This window comes from Typopeltis vanoorti, chromosome 1, assembly GCF_054136105.1.
Source record: "Typopeltis vanoorti isolate ZY-2024b chromosome 1, IOZ_Tvanoo_1.0, whole genome shotgun sequence".
Lineage (NCBI taxonomy): Eukaryota > Metazoa > Arthropoda > Arachnida > Uropygi > Thelyphonidae > Typopeltis > Typopeltis vanoorti.
Genome location: NC_143549.1, coordinates 179,873,963 through 179,897,255, shown reverse-complemented (window position 1 = coordinate 179,897,255; position 23,293 = coordinate 179,873,963). Strand labels below are relative to the sequence as shown.

General features: G+C 35.5%; 1 protein-coding gene across 2 annotated transcripts in view; it reads right to left on the bottom strand.

Annotated features, from left to right (window-relative positions):
• LOC150110678 (zinc finger CCCH-type with G patch domain-containing protein-like) overlaps positions 1–23,293 on the bottom strand; it is a 149,472-nt gene that overhangs the window by 71,038 nt on the left and 55,141 nt on the right. For both annotated transcript variants that reach the window (XM_090395595.1, XM_090395602.1), the window contains exons 5-6: positions 12,959–13,053; positions 10,816–10,878 (exon numbers count right to left, since the gene is read on the bottom strand). In XM_090395595.1, coding sequence (XP_090251721.1) covers positions 10,816–10,878; positions 12,959–13,053 — 158 coding nt within the window. The remainder of the gene's footprint in view (positions 1–10,815; positions 10,879–12,958; positions 13,054–23,293) is intronic.

Genomic DNA, 23,293 nt, shown 5'->3' with positions numbered 1-23,293 from the left:
ATGGAGGAAAGAGTGCTGTAAAAGGAGTTAGAGATGATAAAGGTGACATGAAAACAGGAGAAAAAGATATTCTTGAAGTATGAAGTAATTACTTCGAAAAATTGCTAAATGAAACAAGCAGTGATATAGCACAGTGGTAAAAAACACTCAACAGGCATACAGTCAGGAATACATATCCATACTTGAAGTAGAAAAAGTCATCCAAGGCTTGATGTTCACGTAATGTTAGATGAAATATATTGGATTTTTCAAATAAATTCTATATAATTTGTTAAACGTATAAGCTATGAAACTTACTTTAATGATCAATATTCTTGCCTAGTTCATGATCTTTGTCTTTTCATTGCTGATTTTCATACTAAATTTATCACAGCACTTATCTGATTTACTTAGGGAATCCTGCAGGCGTGCATTGGATTTATTTAGGAATGTAAATCATCTATATAAAGTAAAGAGCTGAGATTAACATCTCCAATTTTGATATCAGGTTTAATGCCACTTTCATTCATAATATGATCCACATCGATGATGAGTAACAGTGAAAATAATGTGCATTCCTATCTCATACCAGAATTAATATCAAATCATCTACCTGTACCTCCTACGATTCTAACAACTGACTTACTACTTAAATATAGACTATGAGTGCTCAATATAATGTTGCATTTGCACCAAAAAATTGTAGTTTTGAACAGCTTTTCTCTTGGCACCTTGTCATATGTCTTTTCCAGCTCTACAAAACTTAAATAACACTTAAGGGGATAAAAATCCCTCATTAAATAACACTTGCTTCACTCCCATAGTTTCTCACCTATGTGTTGTATAGTGAAAATTTGATAATGAGAACCTCTATTTTGCATGAACCCAGGTTGTTCTTCTCCACGTCATCTTCCACAATTTTTCTTAGCCTTTTATAAAGTATACTTGCATAAATCTTAACAGGGACACTCAGTATGAAAATTCCCCTGTAATTCTTGCATTCAGTTTGCTAGCCTGGTTGGCCGATCCACTCTCCAGCAACCAGGTTGCAGGTTCGAATCCTGCCATGGGAATGGATGTTTGTGACTGCTTGGTGTCACACTACTTCCCTGTTTATTGGAGGTCTGAAGTGGCTTGAAAAGAGTTCTGTGTTTGGTCTCTAAAGTGAAGTTTCTGGACTATGTAAAGAAATAAATAAAAATACAGCAAAAATATATAAAATCAATATAAATAAAAAAAAAAAAAATCTTTAGACCACCAAGTGAACCTCTCGTGGGTGGGAGCCAGATAAAAATAGTTTTATTTCTCTTTTTATGGATGGGTACACTGATAGCTATACTCCAGTCATCTGGAATCCGATCCTCTGATCTGGCCTTCTGAATTATGGAGTGTAGTCACTGTAAAACGTTTATACCTCCACATCTGAGGATTTCTGGTTGAATATCATCTGCTCAAGCTGCCTTTCTATATTTCACGTTTTTTACCTTAAGTATGATATGTACTCCTGACTGCATTCCTCTTGAATGTCTTGAAATAATGGTAAATGTCTGCTCATAAAAGGACTGACCATTACAAATGCAGTAGACCACAATAAAGATGTGCATATCTCTTTGTATGGGAGACAACAGAAGAAATAAAAAAAAAAAATCACTGATTATGAAAGCTTTATTTAGAAACAGGATTAATTCTCAAAATTAGATTGAATACAGTCATACCCCGACTTACGTAAATCCGGAGTTATGCAGTTTCTTATATGTATTCCCATTCTGCTTCAAGCCTCACCACTAATCGTATCTTTCCAGTGCCGGCCGCATTCGCCAATAATCCAAGAGCTCTAAAAAATAAATCTAAAGCTGATTCTAAAGCTTGGGTGATAGCTTCTATTTTTGAAGACTGGTTTGGTCATCACTTCATACCTGAAGTTGAATTATGAAATTCTGAAATGTTATTGCCAGTTTAAAAAAATTCCGTTTAAAGTTATGCTCATTATTGATAATGCACCTGGTCACCCTCCTGCAACTTTAATTGATTTTGATCCGCTTGTAAAAGTTTTTTTCTTGCCTCCAAATACAACCAGCTTACTTCAACCGATGGACTAAGGAGTTATTAAAACATTCAAAGCATACTACACACGCCGTTCATTTGCAAGTCTCAATGAAGCTATGAGGCAAAATGAGCAACTGTCTGTTAAAGAGTTTTGGAAACAGTTTAATGTTTTAGATGCTGTAAGGATTATCGGAGATTCTTGGGGTAAAATTTCCCAAACAACCTTGAATGGTGTCTGAAAAAAAACTTTGTCCATCCATTTTTAAATGCAAAACGAAAATGTTGCCAGAAACTGATGAAGTTGCTGAGGCAATAGAAGAAGTTGTCAACCTTGCAAGGCAATTAGATTTAGAAGTCGACAGTGAAGATGTCAGAGAGCTGTTAGACACACATAAGAAGGAACTTACAATCGACAGGCTCATAGAGATGCGTGAGCAAAGCGCTACTGAAGAGACCGAAATCTCAGATCCAGTTCTACCAGAAAAGCACATGACAATTGCAAAATTAACAGGTCTCAGCTCAATTAAGAAAGGTTTATAGATTTTGGAGGACATGGATTCTAACGAGGAACGAATTGTAGCCACAAGGCAAGAAATAAAAAAATCATTGGGTTGCTATGAAGAAATTTTGCATGACATTATGCCGTCAGACGAATTTATTAGATTTTATGAAACCATCGACATCGAAATAACTTTCTTTTTTTTATGTAAGAAAAACTATAATTACAATTATATTTCTTAAAAATTATAGGTGTTTTTGTAAACCTTTGGTCCCAATTAACTAATATTTTGTAGTTTGTATATATAAATTACATGCAAAATTATACCCCGAGTTACGCGAATTCGACTTACGCGCTTTTTGTTCGTCCCACCTGCCGCGTAACTTTGGAGTATTACTGCATTAATGAAATCAACAACGTGATATGAAGCTTTTTTTTTATGAAGATTTCACTGTTGACAATAATCTCTTCAGACTAATCCAATAAAAAGACTATGCAAGGATTATGACCAGAAATGTATATGAATTTTGAACAAGATAAAAATTAGTATAGTACCACATTAAGTATGTAAGAAAATTTGAAAAAGAACGAGACTTAAATATACAAATATTATTTATACAAGTAAATATGACTGTTTTATTTTGAAGATTTAGTATGAAAATTACATTAATAAGGGAACTTCATATTAATTGTGGTCAGCAGAGAACCATGTTTTGCTTTAGCCATTATCAGTAGAACAAGAAAAGAGAAAGAGGTGAAATGAAGTAAGTTAGAAAAGCTAAAGAAAGGGAAGGATGGGGTAGAATTTGTTTTATATATAATAATGTCTTCAAGTGAAGTCAGCAAAGAAAAAAAAAGAAAGAGCCATTTTAGTTACATACATTTTTTACACAAGAGCCTGTGTAGCTCAGTGGATGTGGCGTTTGCCAACCACGGCGCTTGGCCGCACGAAGGAAGACTTGGTTTCGAGTCTAGTCGGCGACTAGAGGAAATTTTTCTAAGCCTTTTTTCGATCGCTTCCCGAGTTAGTCGATCTCTGGCATGGGCAAGCGGGTTTTTCCTCCCGGAAACTCGGGTTTTTCGTCCTGTAAACTCAAGAAAATCGACCATAGAACCCACATTATTTCAGACATTAAATATATTGTGTTAGGGTTAGGGACCACGAGATGGCGGCACATTTGAGCCGTCTCTCTTCACTGAGTACCGCTTAATTAGTGATAGCCTTGGGCCATCTATCTCTGATTGGTACCAGTGGAGATTGAACTGCCCACTCAGTCTCCAAAAAAGTTAGATAGGGCTAAATGGCCTCGCCTACTCCCCGTATACGGGAATAAAATGGCGTTAGCTTTAGCTGACATTTTTTATCAAAGAAGACATCATGAGAAGTGCAATCTATATTACAGCATTACACTTTACAGTATGCTGTTTTTCTATAAATTCCTTCATCCAATGAATAGGCATAGCATTTCATAAAATTCTATGTATGACCAACCCTGGTAATTTTTTTCCTTTTTTTTTTCTCTCCCAAAGACAAGCCTTATAAACTCAAGTAGCTACATGATCAAAAAGCAAGCTTTTACAAATATCCATGCCATGTAATTTCAATCCACAGTTTTTGCATTAATCTAAGCAGTGACTTTGTCAACTAAGTTATTGAGAGAGGCTCAAGATTCTTGGCAAGCCCGAGATGGTAACTATTGGCAACATTTTAGCATGCTTAGAAATGAACAGCTTAGTTAAAAGACATGGAATCAGAAGAATTGTTTGTGGCTGAATACATGCTGATATAGGTCAAACTGTTTGAGAAAAAAATTTATTAAAATTTCCCTGCACAGGAAACAACTGAGAATATTTCTAGATGGAGGAAGTTTCCTTTCATCCAACTCAAAAAGAATATATTTTCCCCATGCTCTTGCCATAACTGCATAATGACATGATTTGTTTCAAGTCTAGCCATGACACTTATTATTATGAACATGATAAGAGCCACTTTCCTCCTTTCCTCTATCATTTATGTTGTTTTATTCCCAGCACCGAAAATAAAACAACAGAACTTGGCAAAAAGTTAGCCAAATCATCCTCCCCACCTCACAAGCAACTCACCTTCATTTATGTATATATAAATATATATTTTCTTCTTCTTCCTTTTTCCCTCTTTTACCTTGAGGCGTTGAGGGTTTTTCTGTTCATTTAACCGCAACCGTACACATGGATGAGGTGGTTAGCACTGTGCCTCCTAGGGTATCATATGTCTGTAGAAGCATCGAGTTCTCAAGGCTGGTTTGCCTGCTTGCAGGATGAAAAACCCTAGATAAACTGGGGAGAAAAACCCTGCAATCCATGCCCAAGACTGGCTAACTTGGCTACATCTTAGAAAGATCCTAAGCTCCTCACATCAGTGATGGAAATCGAACCCAGGACACTCCTTTCCCAGGTATATATGGTTGCGAAGAAACTCAGTTAACAGCTCAGTTAACCACACAGACATATATATATACAGGGTGTCCCAAAATTCATGCAAGATTTAAATTTAGTACCATTTGTGTGGTAAAGTGTTGCCAACGAGAAAAAAACGACAGCGTGACAGTTCAGGGTTATTAAAAATGGAGCGCTACACGAAAGAACAACGCATTTTCATTGTTGAGCAATATTTTAAAAATAATGAAGGTTTGGCAGCTACAGTTTTCGCAATTTTCGTACAAAATATGGTTGGAATAGTGATTTAACTTCATCAACTGCGAAAAGATTAATTAAAAAATTCAAGGAAACTGGATCAATTAGTGATCTTATACACTCTGGCCGTCCTTCAACAAGTCGTTCAACAGAAAACATCGAAGCAGTTCGTGAGAATGTTGCTGAGAGTCCAGAACATCAATTCGTGGGCATTTCGAGAAGCTCTCTACAGCGTATTCTCACGAAAGATTTGCATCTTTATGCTTACAAAGTTCAATTGACTCAAGAACTGAAGCCTACTGACCACACACAGCGAAGAGAGTTCGTTGAATGGATTATGGAACAACAACAAGTGGATGCTTATTTTTCGAACAAAATCATCTTCAGTGATGAGGCTCATTTTCATCTTGATGGCTTCATTAATTGACAAAATTGTCGCATTTGGGGTTCAGAAAATCCAGAGTGATTGTTGAGAAACAAATGCACCCACAACGTGTCACTGTATGGTGCGAATTTTGGGCTGGAGGCATCATTGGTCCATTCTTCTTCGAAAATGCGGCTGGTAAGGCAATAACAGTTAATGGTGCTTGCTATCATGACATGATAATCCAGTTTTTTGTGCCTAAATTGCAAGATATGGATGTGGACGACGTGGTTTCAACAAGACGGTGCCACATGCCATACAGCCCGAGAAACAATTCAATTACTGCATGAGTCATTTCCTGGTCGTGTAATTTCGCGTTTTGGTGATCAGAACTGGCCGCCCAGATCATGCGACTTAACACCATTGGACTTTTTTCTTTGGGGTTTTTTGAAGTCTAAGGTTTATGCCAACAAGCCCACGACCACCCATGCCTTGAAGGAGGAAATTGAGCGCTGTATCAACGAAATTCAGCCACATTTATGCAAAATGGTCATGGAAAATTTCGACAAAAGAGTGCGTATGTGACAGCAAAGCCGTGGAGGCCATTTATCCGATATGCTATTCCATGCATAACCCTATACTGTATACTTTATGAATCAATAAGAAATTACAATTTTTAATTAACAAAGTTACATATTATATATATGTATATATATATAATAAAGTAAAAAATAAAATCCATTTATTTCAAAATTATTTTAAAAGCATCATCCTTAAAAATTCAAATACCATGGATCAGCTCTGATATTACTTTTCTGTTTATTAATGTACTGCTAAAAAGACTTGACTATCAAATCCCACCTGTTACCTGACATTTTTGTTCTGAATTATTCCATTTTAGTATTCATGCTGGTTATTTCCCATGAAAAGAAAACTTACAAATAACTTGATTTAAGTGAATAGGTTCTACCCTTCACCCAACTGCATTAAGGAACAAAGCTTGCAACACAGCTCTGTTAATATCTGCCTTGGAGAACATAAAAAATACATTCGTTATCGTTCAAGTCTGGACTGGCAGACCACACTTTGGATTAGTTGGAAGAAAACAAATGTTTATAGACACTGTTACAGGTCGGAAAGATTATTTTTAGAGTCAACCATGGCTATAAAGGATTGTCCTAATCTGAAAAAGTACGCCTCATTAATTTGCCAAAATTCGGGAGACTTATCTTAAAATTGACTCCTACACAGCTGTAATACTTCTTTTTTCCAACATTAGAGGACCCCAAATTAGGACTTTAGATCTTTTGTCTGTTAATTTGAACTGTTTCATTTATTCATTGTCACAAGTTAAGTGTAATATGTAATGTGCTCTGAGGATACTGGTTTGAAATCCAGTAAAATATAAGCCAGTTAAGAAACATCTTTTTAGAATTTAGGTTGATTGGATGTTGTAATACCATTAAAAATAAGTTACGAATAATATTCAACATCTCAGTTTGTCTATTAGATTAGCAATTTATTCATTCTCTTAAGGATAGACTTGACACATTACCAGGAGCACATAAAGTTACAAGTGTCTCAAACTTAACTTAGCCTGCTATGGAACAGGAAACAACAGCTGTTAACTTGAAAAATATAAGAAATACACATGCTGCCATTATCATGGAAAATCAAAACTATGCAGTGGACACCCAGGATTAATGGATGAAAACTACAATGCTACAAAAAAGGCATTACAAAATTCTAGTAGCAAGGCTTATACGTTGGTCATACATAACTGGTAATTAGTTTACGGAATTAACAACGCATATAAAGTATATTAATTAAAGGTAACTTTAATAAATAACTTCTATATTTCATTGCCATCTTCAGGAACATAAAGATATGGTATGTGCACGCAGGCACTAACAAAAGCAAATGAGGAAGAAAGTAAGAAACTAATATTGTTCCTAAAGTCCTAATGGTGCCCTCTGGTGGGCTAATTTGGTTGACTTGGCAGTTGGGGCTGAAGTTCTCAAAATGTAAGTCTCCAAAATTTGGGGTAGTTTCATGCACCCAAATTTGTTGAGGTTAGGAACGTTTTTTAGAGCTGCTGAAGATTCCTTGAATAATCTCTCGTATTTAAACTTGCTGCGGTGTATTATTTTTGTTTTCTTCCAACGAATTCTATGGTGGGTATCTAAGGCATGGTCTGCCAGCCCAGAGTGGCTGTACTGGTGAAACCGGATGTAGTCTTTGTGTTCAGAAATCCTGATATTTGTTGTTCTGCCTGTTTGGCCAAAGTAGGACAATTTGCAGCTGCAAGGGACCTGGTATACTCCAGGTAAGTCTAGGGGAAGTGGTTGGTCTTTGGTAAAGCGGATAAGTGATGCCAACTTTTTTATATGGTCTGTAACAGGAAGTAAGGTCATATTTTCTGAGGATATTGGTTATTTTCTCAGAGGTGCCCTGGATGTAGGGGATGTTGATAGATTTGGTGTAATCTTTATTGTGGAGGGGGGGAGGGGGTTGTGGTTTACTGGTTGGAGTATTTTTTGGATTTTTTTAGGGTTATAGCCATTGGCTAAGAAAGTGTTGTGGATGTAGTTTAGTTCAGTAGTTAGGGTCTTGTCATTTGAGCAGATTAATTTTGCCCTGTTATATAGTGTTTTTATAACCCCATATTGTTGTGGGGGGGGGGGATTGCTGGTGAATGTATCTGCCAGTATGGGTGGGTTTTCTGTAAACAGAGAAAACCAAAGATCCATCAAGCTGGCAGGTAATTAAAGTGTCCAGGAAGGGGAGGGTGTTGTTTTCCTCTTTTTCTAAGGTGCACTGCACTCTGGGGTGTTGGTTGTTTAAGTGTGTTAGGAAGGAGTGGAGTGAGTCTGAGCCATGTGGCCAAATAGCGAACATCATCATCCACGTAACAAAGCCAAATAGTGGGTTTTTGTGGGGCGGAGTTTAAGGCTTTCTCTTCAAAGGTCTCCATAAAGAAATTGGCCAAGGGTGGGGAAAGTGGTGAACCCATGGCTGTCCCCTATCTGTTTGTAGAACTTTCCTTGCCAAACGAAATAGCCTGAGTTCATTGTGAACTGAAATAGGGCTGAGATATCGGGAGGAAACTTGGATTGGATGAGCTCTAGAGTTTCTTTGAGTGGGACATTAGTGAATAGGGAGGATACGTCAAAACTGACCATTATGTCAGTGTGTTGGAGTGAGAGGTTTTCTACACTGGCTTTAAAGTGGGCTGAGTTTTTTATGTGTGATGGTGTGTTGCCAGTATAGTGTGTGAGCGTTTTGGCTAATTTATATGTGGGGGGAATCAATGCCATCCACTATGGGACATAATGGCACATTTTGTTTATGTATTTTTGGGAGTCCATATAATCGGGGGGGGGGGGGGGGTCTGGAGTTAAGGTTTTAGTTAAACTTAAAATAGTAATCACCAAAGCAGATAAGGGAAACGCCACTGTGTTGCTAAATCAAAAGGACTACAAAGGTAAGCTTAATGCTTTAGTACTAGACCGGACTACTTACCTCCCTATTGAATATAATCCTACAAGTGACTTCCGGCCTGTGGAAGTCACTAACAAACTAAAACCTTATAACTCCAGACCCCCCCCAATTATATGGACTCCCAAAAATACATAAACTAAATGTGCCATTACGTCCCATAGTGGATGGCATTGATTCTCCCATATATAAATTAGCCAAACATTTAGCCAAAACGCTCATACACTATACTGGCAACACACCATCACACATAAAAAACTCAGCCCACTTTAAAGCCAGTGTAGAAAACCTCTCACTCCAACACACTGACATAATGGTCAGTTTTGACGTCTCCTCCCTATTCACTAATGTCCCACTCAAAGAAACCCTAGAGCTCATCCAATCCAAGTTTCCTCCCGATATCTCAGCCCTATTTCAGTTCACAATGAACTCAGGCTATTTCGTTTGGCAAGGAAAGTTCTACAAACAGATAGAGGGGACAGCCATGGGTTCACCACTTTCCCACCCTTGGCCAATTTCTTTATGGAGACCTTTGAAGAGAAAGCCTTAAACTCCGCCCCACAAAAACCCACTATTTGGCTTCGTTACGTGGATGATGTGTTCGCTATTTGGCCACATGGCTCAGACTCACTCCACTCCTTCCTAACACACTTAAACAACCAACACCCCAGAGTCCAGTTGACCTTAGAAAAAGAGGAAAACAACACCCTCCCCTTCCTAGACACTTTAATCACCTGCCAGCTTGATGGATCTTTGGTTTTCTCTGTTTACAGAAAACCCACCCATACTGGCAGATACATTCACCAGCAATCCCCCCCCCTCACAAAAATATGGGGTTATAAAAACACTATATAACAGGGCAAAATTAATCTGCTCAAATGACAAGACCCTAACTACTGAACTAAACTACATCCACAACACTTTCTTAGCCAATGGCTATAACCCTAAAAAAATCCAAAAAATACTCAAACCAGTAAACCCACAACCCCCCTCCACAATAAAAATTACACCAAATCTATCACCATCCCCTACATCCAGGGCACCTCTGAGAAAATAACAAATATCCTCAGAAAATATGACCTTACTCCCTGTTACAGACCATATAAAAAGTTGGCATCCCTTATCCGCTCTACCAAAGACCAACCACTTCCCCTAGACTTACCTGGTATATACCAGGTCCCTTGCAGCTGCAAATTGTCCTACTTTGGCCAAACAGGCAGAACAACAAATATCAAGATTTCAGAACACAAAGACTACATCTGGTTTCACCAGTACAGCCACTCTGGGCTGGCAGACCATGCCTTAGATACCCACCATAGAATTCGTTGGAAGAAAACAAAAATAATACACCGCAGCAAGTTTAAATATGAGAGATTATTCAAGGAATCTTCAGCAGCTCTAAAAAACGTTCCTAACCTCAACAAATTTGGGTGCATGAAACTACCCCAAATTTGGGAGACTTACATTTTGAGAACTTCAGCCCCAACTGCCAAGTCAACCAAATTAGCCCACCAGAGGGCACCATTAGGACTTTAGGAACAATATTAGTTTCTTACTTTCTTCCTCATTTGCTTTTGTTAGTGCCGGTGCACATACCATATCTTTATGTTCCTGAAGATGGCAACGTGACGTTGCCGAAATATAGAAGTTATTTATTAAAGTTACCTTTAATTAATATACTTTATATGCGTTATTAATTCCGTAAACTAATTACCAACAAAACAAAGTCATAACTAAAGAATTACAAAAACGTTACCTATAGTCAGGGTCAATAAATTCTTGCAGATCACTAATATTTACTGCTTCACCATGAGAAAACCTACAAATATAAAGTGAGTGGTCTAAAATCCACACTAAAATAATAATAATTATATAAATTCACTTAGAGTATAGTTCATTTTTTATCCTTAACAATATCATTGAAAATTTCTCATTGAAAATTCAATGAGAACAGGAAATGTTTCAAACATAACATGAAACCTAACATTTAGCACATAGCACTTTTTTCTAAAGTAGCGTTTAAAGAAAGAACTAAAAAATAATAATAAAAAAATCAGTACCCTATTCTAGAGGTCTGTTATCTGGATGTTTGTGTTTAAATTCCTATAACTCTTTATCGATACTACCCGTATGAAGCAAATAAAGTGACTTGCAACATACTTCAATTATGGACAAACAGATGTAGCAGAGAACAAGGTACACAGTTAACTAAAAAATACACACAAAAAATATGCATTATCTATATTTTATTGTGTTTTATAAATGTAACTTATTCTAACTATAGTGGTTCTTACTGCACATCTGTGTACACATTATTTACTCACATAATCTGTCATTTTTGCTTATTTTCAATAACATGTTCCTGGGATATCAACTCTGAAAAAGTAGACTGCCATATTACCATGCAAAGAAATACAGTATCACTCCTTTAGTTAAACACAGATTGAAAAATGTGCTTTTTTTACACAGACTTCCCTTCATGTGTGATCATATGCATGGCAGTAGATGAGTCACATAGGGCTTACATGCTTTTATGATCCACATATACTTTGTGTATTTATACTGTGAAATTTTATGAATCAAATACTCAGTGAATTAAAGAATGAATCATGTATAGATTAATTGAAAACTGAATAATCTGTACCAAGATAACTGAGAGTACACTGTATGTGTTTATCAAAAAATATTTATTGCTATAACAACAGCTTTTAAACAGTTTACCCTGCTAGAGTACATTAATTATGTGTATCTGCATTAAGCAAATGAAAATATCAAAGTGAACTATGATATTATCTGCTAGTAAATTCAATTCACTCTAAGTGAATGTTTTGAACCTTTGAACAGTGAGCTTAATGTACCACTTTTGTTATGGGATCTCAACCAGGATTTTTCTATAAATATATATATATTTATAGAAATAGAAATCCTAGAAATAAATATATAACATTTATTTCTAGAATAAATGTTATATGTTTTTTATATTTTAGTTTATACACTGATAGGGATAATCTACCTAACTATATCTGTCAAAGGGACTTATCTAGCTATATCTGTCAAATGTGAGTGTATATTCTCTTGCTCAGTTATAGGGGAAAAAAAATTGTCATTCCTATGGCAAACTCATATCCAGCTGAAAAGACCTTATAAATGTTCCATGTATCCTTCAATCTTTTACCAACACATTAACATCTTGAAGTTTCTTCTTTCTTCCCAACTTTTCACTGAGCAATGATATTAATGCACTATATAGTGAATAATATCTTATGAATATCAGATAAACAAAGAATAAAAACAAATGAAATGAGATTTATGAGAAGAACTGCAAAATACACATTATTAGATCAAAAAAGGAACGAAGACAAAAGAACTAAAAACAAAATCACTAGAAGAAAACTAAACAATTATAAACAAAAATGGATTGAACATGTAAACCGAATGGCCAACACTCGACATCCAAAACAAATACTAAAATATAAGCCAATTGGAAAGAGAAGGCAGGTTTGACCTCAATAAAGGATACTGGATGGATAATGAGACCGGAACAGACCAATATGGTCTATACCTGTAATTAGTGTTATGATGATGATGGTATCTTGTGTGTGCAACTACCATTTTAAAAAAAAAAGTCATTACGACCAACTATACTACAAAAGGTGTCTAAGTTAGTATTAATTCAATAAGGAAAAACAGAACATTTTTTTTTTATTAAGCTGTGCCTCACCAGAACCTGCTTTACACTACACAATTTTTTGAAGAAAATCATATACAATTTAACTATCTAAATCAGATTCAATTCTGCAAAATTCTAAAATATCAAACACAAAGATTGTTAAAATTTTTTTCCAGTCATATGAATGACTACATAATGTTTCAAATATGACATTAATGACTTACTGTACCTGCAATTCTCATCTGAAAATCGACATCGGCCATCTAAAAAATATGGACAAGGTTTCATAGCTTCACACATTGGATTACAATACATTACTCTAACCTTAAAAAAAAAAATATTTAAAAAAAATCAGATTTTGTTTAAAATCACATCTAATAAGGTTTTAACAATAAGCAAAAGCAATGATTAATTAATGGTCTTGAAATTTGTAAACCGATATTAAATCTTAAATGTATGCTGCTAATTAGTAAACAACATAAAATTGTGCTACTCAGATGATATGTTTAAGATTAAATAATTTTGATAAAGCTTTTCACTCTTATTTGTTATGAGTGGAAAATCTTAGCAAAATCTCATATCATGACCATCATGATACAAGTATTTATTAGTGAATAAGAAGATGGGGAAGGGGGAAGTGCACTAACACTGACTGTTCTCTGAATCTTAGTAATAATTTCTGAAATAGGTACCAGTATATGTAGAAATATGTGAAATGATAAATTTCATCATCAAATTCCTGATATGTGGTAGCCTCAAAAAAAAAAAAAGAAAAAGGGGGGGGCAGGAAGGATACTATGATAGTACAAGTTTACATTAGTATTAACTTCCTATTGACAACAGGAAGTTAATATGACAATATATAATATGAACAACGCTGATGCTGATAAGTTTATGTTACTATTAACTTCTCGACATTTACCTCCAAATCTGTCAAGACTCTAACAATGTCAGATCTTATAAATTAAAGATACCAAGAAATTATATCTTTGGTTTAATCCATTATCCAAGTGTAAGCAAACAAAGTTTTATATATGGAGACATGACTTCTGCATTGCTTCAACCTTGGTATCATCTCTGGGTCTGGCTCCCACTGAAGAGACCTCAATAAAGGTTGAAACCAGTCTGGGTAGTGAACCTTCCCATAATGCATAGCATTATACATGTCCACAAGATGTGCTTTGCATTATGGGATACTAAGACAAGTGATGAGAAGTTAGTCTGTCTTTGCCATGAGTTTCCCCAGTCTTGAAAGATACCTCAGGTGCAAACTTTGTTTGCTTACACTTGGATAATGGATTAAATCAAGTACAGGTAGTCCTCGACTTACGACGATTAGCACTTACGACAGCCAAAATTATTATTATTAAAAATTCTCTAATTTAACTTTGCTGCCAGCATATACATACATATATCACATTGTTTTTGTATACGCATTGCATCGTCACCATTAGTTGACAAGCAAAGCCTATCACCAATACGGAATAGCCGCTGCTATGATTCATCCACTTCTAACTTATCACAGCCTTTGGCACGTTAGTTGCTAATCAACAGTCGAAGTGTTCGTTTTTCTCTCATTGTAATTTTTGTATCTCATCGTAACCCTATCATGTCCAGTAAGAGAAGTAAAAACTACTGATGAAAATTCCAACATAAAAAAGAAGCTGAGGAAAGCTTTAAGTTTAGATGTTAAAATGAAGGTCATTAAAGCATATGATAAAGGAAAGAAAGTCAGTGAAATAACACGAGAAGAAAAACTATCACATTCAACTGTTTCAACAATCATAAAAGATAAATCAAGAATAATGGAAGCAGCTAAAGGGGCAGTTAATATGAAATGTACAATTTTAACGAAAAAAAGAGAAGGGCCAAATTCATGAAATGGAGAAGCTTTTAATGATATGGATAGATGATCAAATCAACAAGAATATTCCTCTCAGTTTGTTTACGATTCAAACAAAAGCACGCAGCCTATTTGACAATTTAAGGAAACAACAAGAAGATAAATACAGCATACAATTAATGCTAATAAAGGTTGGTTTTATCGATTCAAAAGCTGATTATGTAAGTTATTACATAACATATGAATAATGGGAGAAGTTGCTAGTTCCGATATTGAAAGTGCCGAAATTTTCAAGAAATATCTGAAAGAGATGATAAAAGATGAAGGCTATTTGCTAGAGCAGATTTTTAACATAGATGAAACCGGACTGTTCTGGAAAAGATTGCCAGAACGAGCTTACATTCACAGAGAAGCTACATTGCCACCTGGTTTTTTTAAGGATAGGAGGCATTTAAAGATAGGATTACGCTTCTTCTTGGAGGAAATGCTGCTGGTTTTAAATTAAAACCATTTCTTGTTTACTGTTCACAAAACCCCAGAGCTTTGAAAAACATTGACAAGAATAAATTGCCGGTTTACTACAGGAGTAATCCTAAAGCTTGGAATGACAATTGTTTTATTCCAGAAATACGTGTCTACTGTCTTGAAAAAAACATTCCTTTTAAAATTCTATTGCTGCTTGACAATGCTCCAGGACATCCTCTTCACATCGGCGATTTGAATGAAAATATAAATGTGATATATCTACCCCCCAATACAACAGCTGTGATTCAACCTATGGATCAAGGTTCGATTGCTACATTCAAGACATATTACCTGAAAACTACATTTTCTCAAGTAATAACAGCAATGGGCAACGATGCTATAACATTATGCGATTTTTGCAAAAATTACGATATTAACCAATGTATCCAGAACATTGAAACTTCATGGGAGGAAGTATCGGAACAATGTATGCGAGGAATTTGGAAAAAGTTACTACCGCAGGAGACACTCGAAGAGTAAAATCAGCATAGTATGTTAGAACAAATTGGTGAAGAAATCATTGAAATTGCAAGAAAACTGAATTTAGAAATCAATATTACCAATATAGAAGAATTAGCAGATCACGAAGAAGGTGAACTGACTGATCAAGACTTGATTTTCCAAAATGAAAGAGTTGTAGAAGAAGAAAGGAATAATGAGGAAGATGAAGAGAAATCGTTAAAAAAATTTACTGTAAAAGGATTAGTTGAAGTATTTTCTAAACAAAATCAAGGACTACGGCTACTCAAAAATATGGATCAAGACACTGATCACTTCGCCAAAGTCGAAAAGAAAATTCGAGAAGCAGTCAGATGATATCGCGAAATATATGAATAAAAAAAAGAAAAAGAAACCCAACAGACAACATTAACTAATTTTCTGATTAAAAAAGATACTTCCGATTGCGAGAAATAACCATATCGTCCAAATAAATGACAGTTACTCACCTGTTTAATTAAAGACACTGTTAATAAGTTTTTTTGTTTATGTTAACTAATATTTAAAGGAATTTCAAATTGAAGTAAGTGCACCATTTTTGATATGTGTTTATGTATTTTTTTCTTAAATTTTTCTTTCTTAATTTTGTATTTATGTATTTGTATGTGCTATTAAATAATTTATAAATGTTTATGTAAGTTTATAAATTTTTACCGTTTTAAGTTATAATAGAAATCTAATTTATGAAAATATTATAACAGAAATCAAACAAATCAAGAATTAACAAAAGTCCTCGACTTACGACGGAGAGGTGGGAACGTAACCCCGTCGTAAGTCGAGGACTACCTGTACATAATTTCTTGGTATCTTTAATTTATAATATAACCAAGTGAAAAACTTTCAACAATGTTAGATCTTATATTTTAGCATTCCAAGATACTTTTAAATTCATTCATCTAAATCTTGATCTTCCTTCAGGTCATTTTCCTGCCATCACAGCATCACCTGGTTTGAACTTTCCTGTTCTGTTTAAGTGATCCTAACACCTGAAATCCTTTTTAATATCTTCATTTTGAATATGATTCTGGCACTGATACTATCCATTCACCCTTTAATTTTTCTCAGGACTCTCATACGTGTGGTTTCTAGACTGATTAGTTTTATTATTCACCTGTTTTTTTTCTAACCCAACCCTTAGATCCACAAGTAAAAATTAGTTTGAAAAGTGTCATGCATCAAGTTTGGTGTTCTATTAAATTCTCTCTTAATCCATATAAATTTACCCAACACATTAGATTTGTTTATTCTGTTCTCTATTTTTCTTATTTACACTGGTATCCAAAATCCAAGGACGAAATACATTTTTACCTGTATACGAAAACATTTTCATGACTACAGCCAAATGTGGACATAAATTCATTGCCAGCACACTAATAAATTATATTACACAAAAAATGCATTATAAATTTCATACAAATTAAATTGCAATACATTTTTGACAACGGTTACAAATTTCCTAAGGACATAGTTAAGGAATTAATATACAGTGCTTACAAAAACTATGTGGCGAGACATTTCGGTATGAAATATGTCCATCCTGAATTGCAATGCAGCTCTCACAATGCGGTACCATGCTTACCACCAAGTGATTCACGAGTTCTTGAGGCAAACTGGCCCATTCCTCTTTCAGAGGAAGAATAAGACCTTGTTTGTTTTCTGAAAAGGAATTTCAAGCAGCGATCTCCCTACTGCATCCCAAACATGTGGTTAAGATCTGAAGAGTGTGCTGGCCACTCGATTCAATTAATATCCTTGGTCTCCAGAAGTATTTCCACTGCTCATCCACCAGTTCACCAATCATGGTTCCTTTTTCCAGCACTTGTAGCTTGGTGTATCCATTAAGCATAACACCTCCCAACACCATGACCCCAGCACTACCATACCCATCCCTTTCAAGAACATTCTTGTGATGGTAAGAAGTACCTTCACACCAGATCAAGCGTCAACTAGAACTGAAGGAAAGACTAAAACAACTCTCACTGTAAAGAGCACATTAGCAAGTTGGTGTCCTGTCCAATTTTTATGGATATGACACCACTGAAAACATGTTCTACAATGAGCTGTGGATAAAGGAATGCAGACTACAGGCCTTCAAGGTCTACTTGTTGCAGATGCATTGCCACAGTTTGTTGATACCAACATACCTGTGCTTGAATAGGGCGTGAACACACCTGCCATGGTGTGTTGATTACATTTTGCTGTTATAACCAAAAATTTGTTTTCATGTTCTGTGGTAGAGCTCTTAGCAAATACCCTGAAACACATTAAATTGAAATGCTGCCAGAGCCTAGATAAAATGTTTTGTGAGATTCCAAACTCTCTAGCAATATCAATAATTCTGTGGCCTTCTTCAAGCTTTCCAATAATTCTTCCCTGTGTGAAATCATCTAGATTAGTGTTTCTCAACCTGTGGTCCGTGACGATGGGACAGGTGGTCCACAGGCAGACTTAAATTAATTAAATAAATATATATTTTTTAATTATCTAAACAAATTAAAATTGAATAAGTAAGTAAAAATTATTGAAATTAAATGGAGACTTAAAAAAAAATATCGTCAGAATGTTCAAAGGCAGAAGCAATAAAATTATATTGTTGTTCACTTCACCCTTTTTATTATTCGTCATTCTGCCGCTAAATTTGTAGTGGCAGAATGACAATAATAAAAGAGGGGTGAAGTGAACAATAATATAGTTTTATTGCTTCCACCTTCCCTTGCATTCCACCTGTTTTGTCAGATTTGAAGTGAACATGTGTTATCTACATTTCAACCAATGGCTTGTTGTTTATTGATTTTTATTATTGAAGGTTTCCCTCCTTCAACCAAGGCTCAGTATATCTTGAGAAGTGCTAACTGATACTTGGACAAAGTGTGTCCTGAGTTAATCCCAGTATTATATATTTATATATTTTTTGGGAAACGTTTTTTAATAATGGAAAAGTGGCTTAGAACTAGGACTTTGAAAAGAAGGGCAAATGAAACAGGTGATGCTAACCCTCATTGTGATACAAGTGTTGTAGGGGCGAGAAAATCTGATACTATTAAAGAAGAAGAAACAAGCAGTTCAAAGAAAAAATACAGTAGGTAATATAACAGTTCATAATTGGAATTCGGATTTACTTGGTGTGGAGATGAAAGTGAACAGAAAGCTCAATGTATTTTGTGTTATGAAGTGTTGTCGAACGAGTGCATGAAACCTGCGAAACTCTGATGACATTTAGAAACTAAACATTGTGATGTGAAAAATAAGCCAATTGAATTTTTTCAGCGACACTTAGGGACATTAAATCATGGGAAAGATATAGTTTCGGCCATGGGTTCCATTAATAGCAAGGCACTGGAAGCATCCTATCTCTTAAGTTTGCACATAGCGAAAACAGGGAAACCTCATTCTATCGGGGAAAATTTGCTACTTCCAGATATAAAAGATATGGTAAAAACGATGTTTGGCAACAAGTTACTAAAAGATGTTCATTTGATTCCTCTTCCAAATGACACTGTCGGTCTCAGAATTAATGATATGGCAGGTGATGTAGAATCTCAGTTAATCAAAAGAGTTGAGAAGAGCCCTTATTATGTGTTACAAATAGAAAAGACTACTGATGTTACAAGTGATGCGCAGCTAATATGCTACGTAAGATATGCGCATGATAACAACATTCATGATGATATTCTGTTCTGTAGAACTTTGCCATCAAGAACAACTGGAGAAGAAATATTTCACACTCTCAATAATTACATAATACACAAAGGAATCCAGTGGGAAAAATGTATAGGCTTCTGTTCGGATGGAGCTCACATCGCATTGTTTCTATGGTCAAGGAAGTAGCTCCGGATATGAATTGAGTACATTGTTTCACACATAGGAAGGCGTTAGCCTCCAAAGGAATGGCACCGGAATTTAAAACTGTGCTATATAACGCTGTAAAGCTAGTTAATTTTATTAAAGCTCAACCGTTAAATAACAGGTTATTTTCAGTACTCTGCTATGAAATGGGCAGTGAATATATACAACTTTTGCTTCATTCTGAAATTCGCTGGCTTTCCAGGGACAAATTGCTAACAAGGTTATTTCAATTAAGGCACTAACATTATCCTATCTTTCAGACATCTTTTTGAAATTAAATGAACTAAATCTCTCCCTTCAGGGAAATTCTTTAAACGTTCTTGATGCCTACGGCAAAATAAAGGCATTCGAGAAAAAAATGATTTCATGGATTAATTATGTAAAAGACAGATAATTTGCACCTTTTCCAACATTGAATCCTTTTTAGTGGAAAATGATATTTTTGGTGATTCTGAGTTTCTGGAAAGGGTTTGTGACCACCTCAAAAATCTGAAACGGAATTTTGAAACATATTTTCTGAATAACTTTTATAAGAAATTTCTGTGGGTTCGCGATCCATTTCAGGCTTGCAGTCACGAGAACGACCTTTCGTTATCGAAAAAAGAACAGTTAATTGAACTTTCAAATGACAGTGGACTTAAAATGCAATTCCTTGATCTTGGTTTGGCTCGATTTTGGATCTCGCCTTCAGTGAGAAGTGAATTTCCCGAATTATCTGAAGAAGCAATGAAAATCGTCGTGCAGTTCTCTACAAATCTTTGTGAGAAAGGATTTTCATCGCCCCTTCAAATAAAAACAAAATACAGAAATTGTCTTTGTGTGTGTGCCGATCTTCGATTGAATTTGACCAATATTGAGCCAGATATCCAGCAACTCTGCAAGGACCGAGAAGCTCAACCATCTCATTAAAAGTAGTAACATAATTAGATCTTATTATTTATTTGTTTAATAAAAATTAAAACTTTGTTCAATGATGATACACTTTTAATCGTTTACTTCCAATTTAATTAATTATGTTTCCATATGTATTCAAAACATGCTTTTAGATTTATTATGTTATAAATGGCAGTTTTTCCAAAATGTTGGTACTTCCTACTTGGGTTTTTAAAAAAATTACGAAAAGTCAAAATGACGTATAGGGAAATAAATTAAAAACACTATGTTTATTTTTGAAGTAAAACTTTAATTCCAACATTCTAAAATGTTATTTTTCTTGCTTTTCTGTTCGCAAAATCGTCGATGACATTGTCAAAGTCTATTTCATCACTCAGTTGGTTTTATAGACAGTAAGGCAAGATCACCAAAAAAGTGTCTCCTGGGCGGATCACCCCCTCCCCCAGTCGCCTCTGTAACATAGTGGTCCGTAGAATTGTTTTCAGCATTTTACTGGTCCTTGGTCTTAGAAAGGTTGAGAAACACTGATCTAGATGATGTCTATGAGACATTATGAGACATTCAAGTTTGCAACTTTATTTCTAAACAAAAAGAGCTTCCTTCCAACACAATCTGCTTAACATAGCCTTTTGTCTTTTATCCTGTTGAGTGCTACCACATGACCCCGTTATGTAATTCAAAAATTTCAATGTGCAACCGCTTTCTATTCAAAATCATCAGTTATACAAATTACCATAAGTTGATTTGTCTGAATTTGCAGTTGTAATCTTCAGAAATAATGTTTATCCTGAAGTTTTGGACACCAGTGCAATTTGTCATCTTTGCTAAAAATGGTTCCAAAAGAACCAAAGTATTTTATTTGTTTTTAAGGTTCTCCATTCAGAATACATAATATATTTTCTATGGGCTTGCGTATTTTTTAATTGTTGATTTTCATGCCAAATTTGTTATAGCAGTTATTGAATTCAGTTTAATTTAGTTCAATTTAGGAATCCTGGAGACTCTTGTACAGGATTTATTTAGAAATATAACATTATCTGTATAAAATAAAGATTTGAGATTAACATTTTCAATTTTAATATCAGGTTTATTGCCTGATATTAAATCTGTATGAATTCTATCTATCTCTCCCTTCCACCTGATTCAGACGGATTGGATCTCCTCCTAATGAGGAGTCATGACAAAATAATGCAGCCAGCACACCTCCTCTGCTGCATCCATAATGGAGGTATTCATGACTGTATTCCGTGGGTGTTCACGGGACGGGTTGCCTGCTTGCGGGATGAAATAACCCCAACTAAATGGAGAGAAAAACCCTACTGCCCACCCCCAAGTGAGGCTAACTTGGCTACGGCTGAGGAAGATCCTTAAGCTCCTCACGTCTCCGATGGGAATCAAACCTAGGACACTCCTTCCCCAGGCATATGGTTGTGAAGGGCACAGTCACTAAGCTAACCGTGCGGACCTATATGGATTACATAATGTAATCTATAGAGATGATGAAAAAGTCTAGTAGAAATAGTGTGCACATCTTTGTCTTACACCTCGTTTTACATTAAATGAACTTCTTATACCTTATTCAATCCTATCTGCTAACTTACAACTTAAATATAGACTGTCTATATTATTCTGTATAATGTCCTGTTTATACAATATAATTATAATGCTCTGAGCAATTTTTTTTACAGATCTCTTACAGATTTACAAACTTAAATATAAATCTTTGTTATATTCATATGATTTCTCAACTATTTGTCTTACAATAAAAATATGATTCCGACAGCACATATGTTCTCATCAGAGGAAAATTCCTCCATCATCATCATCACATTCATTTTTTATTTCCCTTGTAATAAAAGAGCATTATGAGAGTCTACACATCATCTGGGATTGGATGACCTTCTTACCATGCTTTCTGAATTATGTAGATAGCCTCTGTAAAACTTATTTCTCTATATTTGAGCATTTCCATTCAATCATCTACTCCACTTTCCTATCTGCATTTGTCAAGTTTGTAATGGCTTTTTTCTATAATGCAATGATATACACTCCTGACTACATTCCTTTACAATATTTCTACTGTGTTCTGTCACTTCTTGTTTCATTTAACAATCTTTCAGTTACTCGGGACATCTAGAATTTCATTATCTTCAATCTTTCTGTCACCTTTATCATCTTCGATTCCTTTTACAATACTCTTTCCTCCATTTATAAGCTTTACTAAACAGCCTCCAGAACATTTGGCCACTTCCTAATATTTATCTTCTGCCAGCCTGGCTGGCTGAGTGGTTAGCGTATCCGCTCTCCAGCCAAAAGGCTGCAGGTTCGAATCCCGCTGTGGGCATAGATGTTTGTGATTGTCTGTGAAAATACAAGTGGTATTACAGGGTGTTCGGGATAAATTTGACAGTTTCGTAAGGAAAAAGAAAATCTTCTTTGTATCTATTAAATTTAATGAATTGACAAAAAAACATTACAGGCAGAGTTAATTACAATACTATCAACAAGATTTACTCAAAATAACCACCATTAGCATCGATCACAGCTTCAATTCTGCTTCGGAACCTCGAACAAGCTGATGCTACAGTCTCCCTGGGAAGGGCCGCAAAAACTGTTTTAATTTTATCCATTAACTGGGCTTTTGTATTACTGGAAGTGCGATTGGTGTCTTTTTCAACTGTGCCCCATACAAAATAATCCATGGGGTTAAGGTCTGGGGAGTTTGGAGGCCAAACATTTCGACTGGTGAAGTCGTAGAAATTTTCAGACAACCATTTTTGACTTTTCCCAGAGGTGTGGCAAGGGGCCGAATCCTGCTGCCATACATACGGCCTACCATTGGCTACCCTTGTTATCCAGGGCTTGACTACAGTCAGCAACTCCACGAACAAAGCCCGAATTCCAATGCCAGGGTTCTTCAACACCTGTTCCTGCAGATTTGCGAGGAATTCTGCTGTA